Genomic DNA, 18127 nt, shown 5'->3' with positions numbered 1-18127 from the left:
AGACCTTCAGAGGACTCTCTGGGCCACCTCCTTATCACTCATTCATTCTCACTCATACCTCACAGAAAAGAGAATTATCTCCAATTATCTTTCCTAAGTTTTCACTTCAAGCTTGAAAAGTAATTGATAATTTTAAAACCACTATATTAATAGAATTTTCTAAAGACATAAATCAAAATAATTAACTACTAAATCTGAAGAGAGAAAAAGCCATAAAGCAAAAGTAAATCTACAATGGCTATAGACCAGCTTTACAGACCGCTTTCTTTCCGTATGACACAAAAATCAAAAGATGAACTACAACTGAAGAACTGTACGATTCTAATCATCCTGCTGCAGTCTTTATCATATTTAAATGATATATTTTGCCATTTTCATAAGAAAAGAAGAAGGTACAACATTTACATTTCACGTTGGTGATGCTTTTTCCCTGATGTCAAAGTTCATTCCCCAAGTTAGCTGCTGTCTAACTTTTTTTTCCTCCAACTGGGATGATGAAAAAACCAACTGGATTTCAAAGTCAACATTAACTATATAAAAGGGTGTGCCATGTATATGACGTAATTGACTTTTCTATCTACCAAGTTCAAAAAAAATACCAAAGATGTCTCTCTCACTGCAAATCTAAATTACAGATTTGTGGCACATATAAATTTAATGTGACTGTATTTAGACTACACTGACTAGCTAAACTTTTTTAAATGGGAAGGGGGAGAAATCATAGTTTCAAAGAAGCTTAGGAAATAGCACTCAGATCATTTTTCTTTTCCAAAATACTTTTGTTGACATGAAATAATGCTGGTCACTTTCAAAATAGAAAAGAATACAGGGGCCCGTTGTTTTTAAAATGTTAAAATGCATTAACTATTAGTTTGCTAATTTTTATTTAATATGCCCTTCAAAAAGTTAGTTTTAGGGTATTTTAAGTGACTTATAAAATGATATTATATAAAAAACTGATTTACAAGGTTATTCTAAATATGATTCATTCATAAACTCCATGTATCTTTAAAGTACTTAATGTTTGCATTTCCAATAATTTGCCTATCAGACAGTAGCAGAAACACATAAATAATGTTTCTCTGCTTTTGAATGATGAAATAATGAACATATCTTTCAGTGCAGAGTGGAGTGCTAACAAAACACATGGTCAGTAAATATATTATGTTTTTACAAATATCATAATACTTTTATTATGCTGTTCATCACTGCAAATTAACACTCAGAGTTTATCATACAGGAGTAATCAAATTTGAAAACAACAGAATATATTAAATAATTAAATTTCTACTTTAAGAATATATTCTTACAAGTAAGAAAGAAAATTTCAATTTGAATAACATTACTACCTAGTTTATATATATGAGTATTACTAAATAAAATACATGTTTCTCTCCATACATATATATATATATATATATAGGACTGTTGGTTTAAGAGTGGTAAGAGGTTAGACAGTGTGGTCAAACATTTTATCATTATGAGACATATAAGAATCTTAATGACCTCTGCTTTGTTCAGCAAAGACCACAAATAATTCCAAGTACAATTACACCAGTTTGGGGAAACCACTATTTTCATAGTCTTATTAAATATATAAAGTGAATTCTGAAAAAAGCATGCAATATAGCACTATGTAATGGAAATTTCCAGTCATCTGCATAGCATCTTTTTGTTAATTTATTTTTTTAAGTTACAAAATGAATTAAAGAACTTTGTGGCTAATAAAAATAATGACTAGGTGTCATGATACAAATTGAACAATATTAAAGAAAAATTACAGTACCTTGTGAAGCGTATTTTCTATTGCTCTCATGTGATTTGCAACACATTCTTTGTCTCTAGAAAAAATAAAAGAAAGATTAAGTGTTAGTAAAACTCAAACCTTACTACAACTGTTACACATTTTAGTATAAGTCACTAGTATTAAAAAATAAGGGTCTGATATCATTGTTCTCCTTTTATTTTTTTTATTTATTTTACCTTTTTAAATTTCGATTTTTAATTCATTGTCCTCCTTTTAAATGTACAAAAACTAACCACATTCACTGATATATTTCCACATTTAACACATATCTTAAATTTTGTTGCCTGTCCTAAATCGGGGTAGGGGAGAGTAAAAAGGTAAAAAAGTGAAAAACAAAGAAAAAAAATTACAATTACATTATTGATCATTTAAAAAGTGCTGTAAATGGTAAAACTTCATTCTTCTATTTCTAATGAAAAAGACTTTAAAAATCTTAGTGATGGGGATATATAATAAATGACCATACTACGCAAAATAGTATTTTCCTTTCTACACAGTCTTTTTATGCTATAATAATTACACAGAAAACTCCTCCATGACTTGTCTGGGAATATGCAAAGTTACTAGTTTCTCCTATCAGCCTAGTATATTGAATTTAGCCTTCATAATGAAATAAAAAGTTTGAATGAAAATACTGAAGATAAAAATCTAATTGTAAATTGAAATTGAAAACTGTAAATAATGTATTAGTTCTCCAGATTTCAAATTAGCTTTCTTTAGTTTTATAAAAACATGTGCCCATGGTCACAGATCATAGACATGTCAAAATACTGAATTAGCAGCCCTGTTTTGAAAATACAATTTGAATCTGGAGGTTTTATTAGCCTATTTTCATTCATCTCAGAATTTTCTCAGTGCTATAAGACTTACTGGAAATTACCTGGGCTAAGCCTCTCATTTGACATGATGAAACTGGGAGTGAACAATAACAAAAAAACTGATTCAGTCAAACTTATATTTTAAAAAATGACAAAAACATACACCTTATATGGTGGTGCATCATTATATTGCTTAACAATTTCCCAAAAACCTCTCAGTGGTTATTCAAATATGCCAATATCTTGGCCTTGTGTCAATTCATGTTTTCATTATGTTTGAGCAATGTCACAAACCCAGTGGCAAAGCTTATGAATATCTGAAGATTGCGGATTCCTCGTTCAGTGATTTATACACATTCTGTAGTTTACAGACTACATTCATATTTGATGATATTTTATGCTTAAGAGTTTCTCTCAAAAAATATTTAAAAAACATATATTTTTGCAAGTAAAGAAATTCAGAATTCTAAAGTTAGAAAACACTGAGTTTATCAAAATTAGATGTTTCTTTATTCCTTGAAAATAGATTTTCTTTAAGCCACGCTGTTGCACAAAGAACTGTCTTAAAGTATTCCATGAAATTTGATATGAGGAACAAATAAAAATGCCCAAGAGAACTGTTCAATGTGAACTTCATAATGTATGTCAACTTGATTACCTGGTTTCAAAAAAAAAGGAAAGACATTTTCATCACATTTACATAGTGGTCTACTCTGAAAACTGTATGTTTTTCTACTTAAAATATTAGAATATACAGCTATAAAAATTAAATGAGTTTTCATGATCAATGTTTTATTGTATTTTTTAAATGCTATGATACATATGCTGATTGTATGCTAACATTTCTTTATGGAAATATTACTTGCAATATTAGTATATAATAATATATGCAGAGCAAACTTTCAGAGAGAGTGAGGCAGAAGAGAATAGGAATGTATAACAGAAGATACTATGAAAAACTTATAAATAGAGTCTTACATTTCACATTAATAAAACATAGTTTCTAACACGTAACACTACAACGGAGCCCAAAATAAGCATAATTAGAGGTTTTATAGAAGCTTATACTTTTCTGAGGTTTCTCAATAAAATATACATTTAGTATGTTAAGAGTTTTTCTTTTTTGAGGATATATCAGAGAATTTCAAAGAAAGACAGCTGTACTTTTGTTTTCTAACACTGTATTATCCAGGGCTAAAACCCGGAGCATGAAAGTAAGAATTGATCTTTTGTCTGTTTTAAGTGATCTCCCCAAGGTCCAAATGCTCACTTGGCTGCCATGCGGAGGGCACTCTCTGCATCATGGATGTTCTCCTCTAGTCGACGCTTGTCCTGCTCCAGCTGGGTAAGATGTCTATTGAGCTGACGCAGAGATTGATCTTTTCTTCTCAGCTCCATCTTTGCCTCGGAGAGACTCTGCAAGCAGACAGAAAACAGAGTTACTTGTCAGCCCTGATAATTAACTTCAATTTATGCCATAGGCTATTAAACAAAGAAGAATACAGACTGACTGAGAAGTAGACTTGGGTCATTACACATCAAAGTTTAACAAATTTTCTGCAAAAATTTTATATACTTACTAATTAGAAATGATAGAACTGATAAGATTTTGGAAAATGTTTGGTTACAAAATACAGTTCCATTTTATTTTTTAAAATACTGCAAGGCAAATAAATTGTATTCTTACTAAAAATAATCTGATTATAAAAATCTCAAGTTGTACTTTCTTTTAATGATGAAAAAATAAAGTTTTCAGGGTAGAAAGCACATGAAATTTAGAGTCAATTTTATTCTAAATAGAACTAGAGTTAAGAACTATCATATGCCCAAACTATGCATGTGATTGAGAAAATGATAGACCAGGATATCTATAAGAAAATGGTAAACCCAAGATGAAACAGTACCACCACTGTCTTTATAAATACATAGTTAGGTGGCTACAGACATTTCAGCAAACAAACAAATTGGACTCCAAAATAAAATTCACTTGCTTCCCAGTAAATAACTCTTACATCAAGGATCGCAACACAAATAGGATCAACATGCTTTAACTAATAAAGTTATAAATAATACTTGCATTCAGAATTATTTGTGTTCTATAAATATTTTCTTAGTCACAGAAGTACAAAATCTGTTGATTTATATTTGCTATCTACTTTAATTTGAAATATTTACTTAGCGCAAAAATTTCAAGATGCAATTGCGCAACTTTATATTGCAGGCTTAGAATCAGAAGCTCACAATTGAGTGAAGTATTTTCTAGACCTCACTTAAAATTCTAGGATGCAAAATAGTACCGGGATCAGAGGATCACTTAACTCTAAAAATCTTCTTACTCCTTTGCCTAAAACATTTCTAGAGTAACCTTATCAAACAGTTTTTGATTAAATTTGTTGGATGGTGAGCTAAATAATTGACTGCATACACATAATTTTTTCTTCTTGCTCAGTTTAGCCACACATTAACACCCACACTGTGCTTCAAAAACCTAGTAAAGAATAAACAAAAATATTATAATTTCATGTGTAAAACTCTTCTAACAGTATTCTTTCAGTGCATTCACAATGGGTAGTATTAAAAAAATGAATAGTATAAAAACTTAAGCTGTGTACATGCTAAACCAATCAATTCCCTCTAACTGCTGGTGAATTGAAAGCCATCATCAGTCAAACCAGGTATTTTAAAACATTAAAAGTTTTAAAATTCACTTTTCAAATAGTCAAGTTACTGTCAAACAAATATAAATCAAAAAATTAAACAAACTATGACCACTTATGAGACATTGTATTTTGTTTTAAATCTTCACTATTAACAGATCTTCACACACGTTGCACCACAGAAATAGTCACTGATTCAAACCAACTTTAAAAATATGGCAAAGAATAAATTTTTAAAACCACACTAAACCTACTAATTTTGCGCCAATGCTAAGATAAATGCACTAAAGCATCATGAACTTTCTTTATTTAAAAAAGTAAAATCCTTTTGAGTTCCTTTTAAAGTCAGCATTTCTGACATCTTTCAAGCAACAAAAAAAAACAATTTTTCAAATATGAAGATCAAACTAATGGTCCACCACCAGTTATGGATAAAGCTTGAATTCTTCCAACAAAAACAATACACTTGTGCCAATCCATTCAAATTCTTCTGCTCAGTAACTCTTATGACTAGAGGTGCATATTTGTGAGGGGACTATCCAGCATTCAGTATATTATCTCTAACCTTAACCAGACTGAAGCTTGCTGATCCAATCTGAGGGAATCCATGACTTTGAAACCCACACTTGACTTTTCAACCATCCTATCATATCCTTTCAAAGAACATATAACTCATAACATTAGAATTTCTACTACATAGCTAAATCTTCTCGTTTCCATTCTTTCATTTTCATGTCTCAGAGGCAAATGACAGGAGTCACCAAACTCTTCTAAAGCTTACACTATTTCAAGGGCATAGAAAAGAAACAAAAAGTGGTATAAACAAAGTGATATAATTCACACTTCCTTGAGTATGAAAACAAAAAGATAATATAGTTTTTTGGAAAAAAAGATCATAACTTACAGAATTCTCATTTGAAAAGAGGAGAATGACATCATGAAATACATCAGTGGGCCCCAAGATTGAGGGGGATGGGTATAAAACACCAAGACATAAACCACAATTCAAGAATATGTCTTTTCCCTAATACCTAACCTTTTTTAAATAACAAAAACAGAATATTTAAAAATCCTAACACTGAGCTTTAAAGAAAAATACATTTGAGTACATATATATGTACATATCACATATATATTTACAAATATATATCCATATATCACATATAATTTTAAATTCAGCTTTTCTTTTCTCCTGTTCAGATTGATCTAATTAAAACCCATGATAAACTTTATGGACTCTAATATTTCCAACTGAATGACTGAAACCAAGAGGGTGCGCCTCTAGGCAGCAAGGCAACAATGATAAGCAGCAGGTTAGCCACTAATTTCTCAACCAGGGTAGATTGTGAAAGTGTGATGTTCTGATATCCAAGAAACTGTTCAGGAGAGAATAGGATAAATCAAGTTTAATAACTCTGCTCCTAATTGTTCCCCCAATGCTCAACTCTAATTACTTGGAGAACTCTCCTGACTGTCACCTGATATTAAGTTGTTGGAGGCTGAGCCTGGAACAGCGAGATAATCAATAAACATTTAGTGGGGAGAAGAATGAAGATCCTGTTAAGCAGTGGGAACCTGCAGCACCCAAAGCCCTTCTGCTCATGAGAAAACCTATGGGACAGCCATAGTGATTGCAAAGCAATAATCCAAAGCACTGTTTTTAGGCCTTGAGGCCTTTAAGCAACAGTACATTTGAGGAAAAAAGGTTAACACGGTCACCCTAATTACAGCCCACTTTCACATACTTCATATATAAGTGAAGACAAGCCAATTAGGTAGAAAGGAAGATAAGGGAAGTTTTATTTGTATACTAATTAAACCCCTGATGAAATTAAAGGAAAAACATACAGCTCTGTAATTGTGTCTGAGAAAGGTCACTTCAGGTTCAGTTATCAGAACAGCACAGCCTTGAGATATTTCACTTAATCCACAATACAGCCCTCATTTTGTACTCAGGTCTTAATATTTACCAAGAAAAAAAATTCAAAGCCTGATATGAATTTATCTTTAAACAGTGTTGTGAACAATTTTAGCTGTTAGAAAGTTAAGGCTAGATATGATAACAAGAGTCTTTTAAAGAGCAGAAAAAAATATTCTACCTACACAAGAACCAATGTCAAAATATTATTTATCAAAGATTTCCAGTTTTCATTTTAAATCCAAAATGTTTTAAAGTGAATTTTTACAATGGTATTCCAAAATGACTGTATTTCAAAAGCTATTATATAATATCTTTATTGCATTTCTTTTTAGATAATGATGTCATTGCTTACCTTCATTTTCTCTGTTAAGGAAAAAAAACAATGCTTTCACTTAACTACTCCTATAAGAAAATACTAACATTTTATTGTTTCCCGAAATGATCATGAAAAGTTATTTACTATTAATAAAAGCTGGCAAGAAAAGTATGGATACAAAGGAAGTAGTCAAGTATAGGAAAAGCTTAGGAATAGAATACATGGTAGATGTGAAAATTAAATGACCCACACATTTTTTAAGTGTATTTTTTCTTATCCATAGTTTCTGAAGTTTCTATAATAAGCATGTGTTACTATTGAATAACAGCAAAAATTATTTTAAGTCAAACGTAATTTTATATTTCTAAAGCTTCAAATGTTTATTAAGGTAATAATTTTTAATTAATTATAAAATAAATTGAAATTCTATTACTTCACACCTATGAAAACATTTTGTGCAATGAAAATTTTTTAAAATAACAGCTTTATTGAGATATAATCCACATACTAAACAATTCACTCTTTTAAAGTGTACAATTCAGCACGTATTCATAGAGTTGTGTAACTATCACCAATGGAGGTCTTTTTTGAAGTAAAATTCTTTAGGGAAAAAAAAAACCTTATCAAAACAATGTGGCTATCTAAATACAGTCTCTCTCATTGTTTCAGCAAACTCTAGTTGAAAACTGCATAAGAGATACAAAGTGTATCATTCTGTTTAGAAATGGTTTTTGAAATAAAAAATTTATGAAATGAATTCCCTGAATTGGAATATTTAATTAATAAATGTGGTATAGTACAAACATTAAAGTTATCTTAAAGAGTATGCATATCTCTTCAACTAAGATTTCTGGATGCCAAGCGAATCACCCAACATAGTTCTTTCTCATAAGGGTACAGTATAGCAGTGCTTTAGACCATTAGGCCGCTAGGAAGACCAAGCCCCAGGGGATATTGCTTTTATAGATTTTCTTTTGTCTAATGGGAAATATCTATGGATCTACATTCCTACACACTAAAAGCTAATGGCTTATTCAATTTGGTATAAAAAGTTAGTCATACAAAATGAAAGGAAAGACAACAACACAAGTGTTATAAGAACTAGGCTACATTCCCTGAGTCGGGGGAAAAAATAGAATATTTAAAGAAAAATAAACTTATTGCTGTCTGACTGTTTCTTTAAATAAACATCTCTAGATTACAATACATTTAGTTAAAAAGCTTAGTAAAATTAATGTTTAAAAAGGAAATAAGGCTATTTTCAGCCCTACTGTTACAATAACTAAAAAATTACATTAAAATAATTAATTACATAATTGCTAGGTGGATCAAACTGTACAGGTTGTCACAGAAACTATAAACATAAAATGATATAACACCCAAATTTACAAAAGGGCTGGGTAAGCAAGTTAGGAATGAAACTAAAGAATAATATATTTTATAATAAAGCCCGAAAATCTGTAAGATAAAACAATTAGGGCCGGGCACGGTGGCTCATGCCTGTAATCCCAGCACTTTGGGAGGCTGAGGCAGGCAGATCATGAGGTCGGGAGATCGAGACCATCCTAGCTAACACGGTGAAATCCCGTCTCTACTAAAAATACAAAAAAAAATTAGCCGGGTGTGGTGGCAGGCACCTGTAGTCCCAGCTACTCTGGAGGCTAAGGCAGGAGAATGGTGTGAACCTGGGAGGTAGCGGAGCTTGCAGTGAGCAGAGATTGCGCCACTGCACTCCAGCCTGGGCGACAGAGTGGGACTCCATCTCAAATAAAAAAAAGAAAAAAAACACAAAAAATTAGATAATTTACAATAAAAATACAATAATAAAAGATGTTGGTATATAGTCCAGTTTATATTTGAATAAATTTCGATCTTCGTATCCTATATTTTATATGAGGAATTTAACTACAAAGTTATGTAATTTAAAGTAATCTTCCTTAGGGATACTATCTTTTATTGTTTTCTAGTAATACCTACACATAACGTAGGTGACATATTAATAAACTGAAGCGGAAGCTCAAATAACTTACCCACTTTCAGGGTTAAATAAATGGCAGTCCTAGTTAGAACTCACATGTCTAGTAAGACAACAGATGTTAAGGTATCCTATAAACGGTAAAAGACTACACAAATGTAAAAGGCATGGTTAATATAATAATCACACTTCTACATGTAATGTCATTACAGAGTGTTCTTTAAATCTCCACCTATATATGATAACTTATGAGGGTCTATACTATTTCTACCTCATTTATTTACTTACATATATACACACAAATATGTATAATTTTTTAAATTACTTTATCACACTTGAAAAAGATAAAAGGAAATTTTAACAAAGAAAAGTATAAAACACGTTATTTTTATAAATAGGCCATGTGACAGATGATTAACAACAAATGGGGCGAATGGGCAATGAAAACTCACCTTAAAAATTTCCAAGTATCCTATAAGATTTTGTTGTATAATGCCTCATGATTATCTGTACCTTATTCTCACATAGGCCTTTGAAAATGTCTTCCTAAATGGTGTCAATATAAAATAAAAAAGCTAATTCTTCCCAGTAAACTAACTGAAAGTGATCAATAATAAAATATGGAATAAAAAGGAACTTCACAAAAGTATTCAAAATATATTGAATGCTATTTGTTCTAAGCCTCACATATAAAGCACAAAACTCTTTGTGATAGACTAAACATACTAGGTAACAGTGAAGTAAGGTGGGAAAGAAATAGTTAAAACACATTTTAAATGACAAAAAAAAAAGGAGGATAGTAAAGAGAACCACAAAAATCCTCTCAACTGGAAAATATACTCAGAAAAGTACAAAACAGACAAGTGGTAGCTAGATTTACTGTGACACACGGCATGTAAGCAGTAATGTGGCAGTAATGTTTTCTCAGAGTGTAAAGCAAACTGCATTTGGCTGCACTGCAGACCTCAAGACACAGTACCTGCAAATGACAACCATCACGATGCTGCTATAACAAAATCAGCTCTTATATGACCTCTACATTCTCTTAGCAAATACCTAAGAAACACAAGGGGACAGAATACACATGGGCCCTTCTGTTGGACCATACCAGCTATAGCATACTCAAAAACTTGGCAGAGCTAACAACCTCAGCTATGTGGAGGTCCAAAAAGTTGCTGAATTCCCTGGCAATATTTTAAATGAGTCAAGCTATGACTTAAGTTGTAAAAAACTATCATTTAGAATTTAAATGCTGTTTTAAAATCATTTGAGAATTACCTAAAACAAATGTCTAAGACTTTGAAAAAATGTGAATAATTTATAAAGGGCTTCATATAGTTGGGTTTCTAACATTTAAATAAAAAACGATTGGAAAAATCTTTCAACTTCGAGAATTGTTTTGGTGATATAATTGAATAATAGGGTAAATAAGCCTGTTAATAATTAAAATACTCTTACATTAATATTTTCACTGTACTACAAAATTTAAATGGCTATTATTTAACATGAATGTTACATATTAACTATTTTTAATAAAAGTAAATCAAATGCCAACTCAATAAAATTCAATTATTTAAGAGAATCTGAAGGTCAAATTTAAAATTGGGGAAATAAATTTAGGTTATTTTAGACTTAAATGTAAATAAAACAAAGTTTTGAGTGTTTTCTTAAAATTTATTCATTGGATGACTTTTTGTACATTAAGTATTTTACTACTGATTTCTATCTTAATTTTAGAAATACGTCCACGGGGGAAAAAATTCTGGACAGCAAATATTTGCTATGGGGAGTGTTCCACATATTTTCCTGTACACGTAGGACAGTGCCTCTCACATTGTAACTATTCAACAAATGCTGGCCATAATAACTGCTGTTATTTCTCCTACAATCACTAGCGGGAAAAATTACTTGAGTAACAACTAAGTACCATTATTATCATTATAACTCATACATTTTATAATTACATCAGTTTATTTGATTCTTTATAATCCAGTGAGGTATATACTATTACCATTCCTGTTTCACATGAGAAAACTAAGAATCAGAGAAGTTATTTCCCCAAAGTCATGGAACTAGTAAAATAGGTTTATGCCAAAATGTGAGCCCTTCTTCTGAATCTAAAACCTTCTTCTAAACTCTGTACTACAGTAGTACTAGTAACAATGTCTTCACATTTTCCATAAAATCTACTAACTGGTAAATCACCATGGAAATGTAAAACCAACATTTCTCTTATTTTTCAAACTCCATAAAGTCAGTAAGTTACTTTAATATACTTAAATGGTTGTTTTCTACTTATATTGAAGTCCAATAAGAGCTTCAGTATTATTTAAGGATATACTTTCAACATCAAAAATTGAAGAATGCACAACTCAAGATCCCTTGTGTGAAAGTAGGATCACTGTCATCACTTATTAAATGTACTAATAAAAAAATAAATATTTGTAAAGAAATGATGAATTATATAGCACTCCACTGTAGTACAGAATTTTATATAATTCAAGACACATTGGGCTGTTGCTTTTTTTAACCTTTCAAAAAGCAATGGACTTAAATATCTTTCCTTTACGAGTTAGCAACAACAGCACTTAACTTTCCCTGTAGATCTTAAAATTTGACTGCCTAGCATAGTATCACCTTTCAAATATTTGTAACAGCAACCCACCCTATCACAACAGTATATCAAGATACCAAGCTCAATAATACAGCACCTGTAGCTACCTCTCCCTAGTTAGGGAGATCTTAGCTGCTATGTAAGAAGACACTTATGTGCCTAATTAAAAAAAAAAAAAAAAGTCATCTTTAAAAAATTAGTATCCAGCTGGACGTGGTGGTGAATGCCTGTAATCTCAGCACTTTGGGTGGCTGAGGTGGGCAGACTGCCTGAGGCCAGGAGTTCAAGACCAGCCTGGGCAAAATTTGAAGGGGATGCTTGAATTAGTGGACTCCCAACTCCCATGCTTCTTTAAACTGGAATTTGCTTTAATGTTTTCTATGAACTTTTGTATAAGATTTTGTTTAAAGAAAGGGTTCTTTGGCTCAATATATTTGCCAACTATTGCAATAGAAAGCCATGGGAAGCTTCTGAAGGATTCCAGGCTGTGAAGCAACCTTCTCTGATCTGTTTGGGAATCACATATATAAACTATAACTGTCTAATTAAAGAAATACAAGAGGTCATTCTGGCTATATCGTGATAGCTCATTTAAATCTTTAGTGGAATTCTAACCAAGGTTTAATACGATTTCACCTATGAGTAAAAGATACAATGATATACTAAGTTAAAAATGATTTTAAAAGAACTGGTTTATAATAGTTTTCCTTAATATGATAGAGTATTATGTCAAAATTTACTTTTACATTACTCAGAGTGTATATTAAATATTTACTTTCTATAAATGCACATTCTAGCCATATATTTTCTATTTCCATTAATTATTAAATCCTACAAGGTATCTAAATTATATGATAGAGAGCCATAAACCCTAAGTCAGAGCAGAAATATATGATGGAAAGAATATTATTTTAGGAACATCAAAAAGTGGATTAACAATTGAACTCAGTGATTGTTTTCTAAGAAGAACTACACTATTTCGTCTACGGTTTTAAAATGTTTTCAGTTATTATGCTATGTTGTTTTGAAGTAAAAGAGGGTAGAACAAAGTTACCACTGGCAATAACCATTGAGTGAGATTTCTAAAAGGGTTGGTACCGGTTTTCCCTTTGTGCGATAAATCATGAAAATTATTTTTTAACATATCTGAGTGAAATATATAATTTTTAACCACTCTTCACTTGTATTAATTAAATAAAAAGAGAGTGAAGCTGAGTAATACAGAGTTGTTAAAACAAAGATGAAGGCTCACAACTAAAACAACCACACTTTCAGCAACCGATGGAAGCATATTCAAAGTACTGTTGGGACAAGGCAGAGGGATAGACTCAAGTCTCTGGGCAATTTCTTGAGGAATTGCGCTTAGGAAAACCCCTGTATTTGTTCAGGCAGTAACAGTTGAAAAATAAATATATATTCTGGGGAAGTAACATAGCAAAACATAGCATTTTATAGATTTGCTTCAAATGGAATTTTCCTGTTTAAGAGTGTATGTGTATATATGTACATGAATATATACACACTCAGTAAATAGTACCATTTTGGTTACAAAGAGCTTGCTATAAAATTAGTATAATTTACACTTCTGATCCCTCTGTAACCAACCCATTCACCTGAGGAAAAACATAGTTGTTCTAACCTTCTAAATGAGCGAGATCGCCATCTGGTGGTGATGCCTTAAAATGTCAGGAATATGGCTTCTAAAGCCTAGAAAATGCTCTGTGGCATGTGGTAGACGTTGAGTACATATTCTAGAACATTCAAATTTTCTTAAACAACAAACAGCATAACACAGGGAATAACCTTTTTCTTTTATACTTAAAAAACCTCTAGAACAAGAAAGTAAAGCATCAACCAGACATACGGCTCCCGGAGATAAAGTATTTTCAACCCTACTGACCAAACTAAGGAAGAGGGCTGCGGATGTTAGAACGTAAAGTTACAGCAAATTTGGCCAATGTGGCTATAACTAGAAAGCAGACTATTTTTATACATTATATGATGAAAAAGATAAGTTACTGCAGTAGATTTTATTATTGGTCAAACTATTTGTTCCACCTCCCAGAGGGGAAAGTATATTCTCCTGTTCCACTGATACCCAATTTGACGATGTAAATTAGTGGTGTCCTTTTTGGAAAGAGGATTGTATATTCCCCGTCCTGTCAAAATCAGGAATGGTAAAGTTACTTGCTTTGGCCAATGAAATGTGACTGGAAGTAAAATGTTGCTTCCTATCGGAGAAAAGAACAGCAATGTCCCATGTAGACACCTTTAAAACAAGACCGGCCAGGCGCGGTGGCTCACGCCTGTAATCCCAGCACTTTGGGAGGCCAAGGCGGGCGGATCACGAGGTCAGGAGATCGAGACCATCCTGGCTAACACAGTGAAACTCCGTCTCTACTAAAAATACAAAAAACTAGCCGGGAGTGGCGGCAGGCACCTGCAGTCTCAGCTACTGGGGAGGCTGAGGCAGGAGAATGGCGTGAACCCAGGAGGCAGAGCTTGCAGTGAGCCGAGATCATGCCACTGCACTCCAGCCTGGGCAACAGAGCAAGACTCTGTCTCAAAAAATTATAAAAATAAAAATAAATAATAAAAAAAATAAAACAAGACCAACAGCGTTCCAAAGAACGCTCTATCAGCCTCAATCATAGGGTATGGACATATGAAGCAGCACACAGCTGACCCATGATGACTATGCATAATGTGTGAGAAATCACTTGCTGTTGTAAGGCCACTGTTTAGAGTTATTTGTCACTGCAACATAGGAGAGGGTATCTTAACCCATTTTTCTACATTTGGCAATTTACTCTAATATTTATATAACCATGAAGTCATCAGGAGATACTTTAGAAAATCAGTGTCTAGGCTCATTTAATATTGGATCATTGGCAGAAGATATGAAGTTTAATTAAATATTAAAATCACAGTAAGTCATTTGAGACTTAGGTCAGTATGTAAATATGAGAACATTACAGAAAAATAATTTAATAATTTAAAAAATTGAAGACAACAACAAAATAAAGAGGGGTACAATACTTTAAAACATAATACTATTTTTAATACATATATGATAAATTGCTACTATGCATGTATATATATGTAAATAGGTACACTAAAAAATATGAAAGGCATACACCAAAATAGTAATGAAAACACTTTTTTCTTGTATTTTTTATTACTTTCAATATAATATGTAAAAACTTTATGTAATTGAAAATGCAACTGACAGGCGCAGTGCCTCATGCCTATAATGCCAGCACTTTGGGAGGCCGAGGCAGGTGGACACTTGAGGTCAGGAGTTCGAGACCAGCCTGACCAACATGGTGAAACCCTGTCTCTACTAAAAATACAAAACTAGACAGGCATGGTGGCGCACACCTGTAATCCCAGCTACTTGGGAGGCTGGAGCAGGAGAATTGCTTAAACCAGGGGAGGCAGAGGTTGCAGTGAGCCGAGATCACACCATTGTACTCCAGCCTGGTCAACAAAAGCGAAACTCCACCTCAAAAAAAAAAAAAAAATGTAATTGATACAATCTTCATAAGCTCAACTTTCATCACAAAATCTTAGTTTAAATTTAGATACAGGATATCATAATAGTAATTTAAACTGATTTTTAATGTGCTCTAGTAAACAAAGATAGGAAATTGCTCAGTTATATAACATTTTATCAAATGGTAAATAAATACAAATACATGAAATATGTAACTAAATTTAATCACTATAATTTTTTCAACTCTTTGCGGGGGGAAATATTTCAATGACCTGTTTCCCTCTAGGGAATAAACAGGGCCTTAGTATTTATTAAGCTAATAGTTACATCATAATACATCTGATTCCCAAGATTTTGTCAAACCCTCTCTCCAATTAAAGTTGCTTATTTTTAAGACTTTTAGCCATGACACAGCTTAGAAACCCCAAATCAAAATTCTTCACAGATAAATGATTTTCTAAATTCCACAAGGACTCTATGTCCCTTGTCATGGGACACAGATCAGAAAAACAGATGAATTCTATTTCCATCACAGAAATTATCTTGATGATTTTGGTTTGCTTTGATACTCTGACTTTACCCCTAAAATAAGATAAAACCACCATAAAGTGCATCCTGTTTCATCTATCACAGTGATTTTCCTTGCTGGTACCCTTAACAATAATCCTTGTAAAGTGCATATACCTCCCTAACCACATTTTGGCAATTGGCCAGGCTTTTGCTAGCAAAAGATAAAACTGACAAATATGCTTTACCCTTTGCAGTTTCAGGCATTCTAATTTTATCAAGGTTAATACTACTTTATACATTTTCTGGACTAAAACATAGAAAATAATACTCGCCAGCACTCCATAAGATCAAAGCATTATAAAGTCATATTCATTGAGTAGCCTCTTAATAGTGAATATACTAAAATGCAATTTGTTAAGATTAATAAATAATGGTGTTTTCCAAAATAACATCTTAAGTAGTGATGTGATATAACAGTGCAATATTACTAAACTTCCAAATAAAACTTGAGCATGTTAATTAAATGTTTTCTATAAACAGAAAGGTATAATGATTTAGAATACATATCCCCACATGGAGTAAAATTACCTCTAAAATGAATTAAACATTGCCACTTAATCATGCTAGAAATATGAACATATAATTAGATAATTACCTCCAAAGACTGAGACATTTAAATTTATGCTCATTCTACTACAAATGTAATATTCTAAGGTTGGTTACTATGATTGACGACAATTAAATTAAATATTTCTGAAACAAAACCATTGCTGAGTCTCAGATTAATGATAACTAAAAATAATCATGCTCAAAAAGTGAATAAATTTTAATTAGTCCTTTAGGTTATAATGTACTATTTATTAATTTAAAATTGGGCCCACTGAAACAACAAGTATTTTCATAGTTAACCTTGGAATATCTGTAATTAAACTGTACAGTCTGGGTCATTTTTGTAGTGCATTCAAAGAAAATAATTTTTCTAAGACAGAAAGTCCTACTACAGTATTGTCATTCTCAATAAACATCTCTGAGTTCAGGTCCTTGCTTCACTAATTACTAGCTCTGCAACTTGGGCTAAGTTAAACTCTCTGTGCCTTTGTTTCCTCATCTGCAAATGATGGGTAATAATATTTATCTTAAAAATTGTTTTAAAAGTTAGATGAGAAATTATTATCTGCAAATTATTTAGCCAAGTGGCAAGGAAATAAACCCTAGCCATTTTTATCTAATGCAAGGACAAATGTTAACAACATTTACATAGTCCCTTAAGCCTCCACATTGGAGGTTTATAAGTTTACAAAGAATCCTCATTGTAGTTAATAATAAAACAAAGCACTAAAGCAAATACAAGTCATAAGACAATAAAATTGCATATTTGTATTAATAAAGCATTTTGGCATATTACCAATTCAACTAATTACAGAGAAAATTATTTAAAGAAATGAAAGACTTACTCAACAATGGCAAAAATCAACTTCAGTCACAGATTTTAAGTGGCATAACATAAATGAATATCATTTACAAAATTCCAAATAGTTTACATATATTTGAATACTTCAGTTTCCAGATGGAAATGTATAAAGTCATGCACCACATAAGGTTTTGGTCAACAATGGACCATGTATACTACGGTACTCATGTCATGAGATTATAATGAGGCCGGGTGTGGTGGTTCATGCCAGCACTTTGGGAGACCAAGGTGGGCAGATCACCTAAGGTCAGGAGTTTGAGACCAACCTGGCCAACATGGCGAAACCCCATCTCTACTAAAAAGTACAAAAGCAATTAGCTAGACATGATGGTGTGTGCCTGTAATCCCAGCTACTCAAGAGGCTGAGGCAGGAGAATCACTTGAACCAGGGAGGTGGAGGTTGCAGTGAGCCAAAATCACACCACTGCACTCCAGCCTGGGCAACAGAGCAGGACTCCATCTCAAAAAAAAAAAAAAAAAAAAAAAGGTTATAATGAAGCTGAAAATTTCCTATCACCTACTAATGTCTTGATGATCCTGAC

General features: G+C 32.2%; 1 protein-coding gene across 8 annotated transcripts in view; it reads right to left on the bottom strand.

Annotated features, from left to right (window-relative positions):
• Positions 1-18127, bottom strand: part of LOC105489083 (coiled-coil domain containing 171) — a 395301-nt gene that overhangs the window by 132369 nt on the left and 244805 nt on the right. For 6 of the 8 annotated variants that reach the window (XM_071077821.1, XM_071077823.1, XM_011753730.3 and 3 more), the window contains 2 exons: positions 3896-4041; positions 1787-1841 (listed from right to left, as the gene is read on the bottom strand). In XM_071077821.1, coding sequence (XP_070933922.1) covers positions 1787-1841; positions 3896-4041 — 201 coding nt within the window. Of the gene's footprint in view, positions 1-1786; positions 1842-3895; positions 4042-9955; positions 10041-18127 lie in introns of those variants that run through there. The other 2 variants (XR_011612600.1, XR_011612601.1) reach the window with 2 other exon arrangements.

The sequence above is a fragment of the Macaca nemestrina genome, chromosome 14 (genome assembly GCF_043159975.1).
Source record: "Macaca nemestrina isolate mMacNem1 chromosome 14, mMacNem.hap1, whole genome shotgun sequence".
Taxonomy (NCBI): Eukaryota; Metazoa; Chordata; class Mammalia; order Primates; family Cercopithecidae; genus Macaca; species Macaca nemestrina.
Note: the sequence above shows the minus strand (reverse complement) of the source record. Positions and strands in the feature narration are given on the sequence as shown.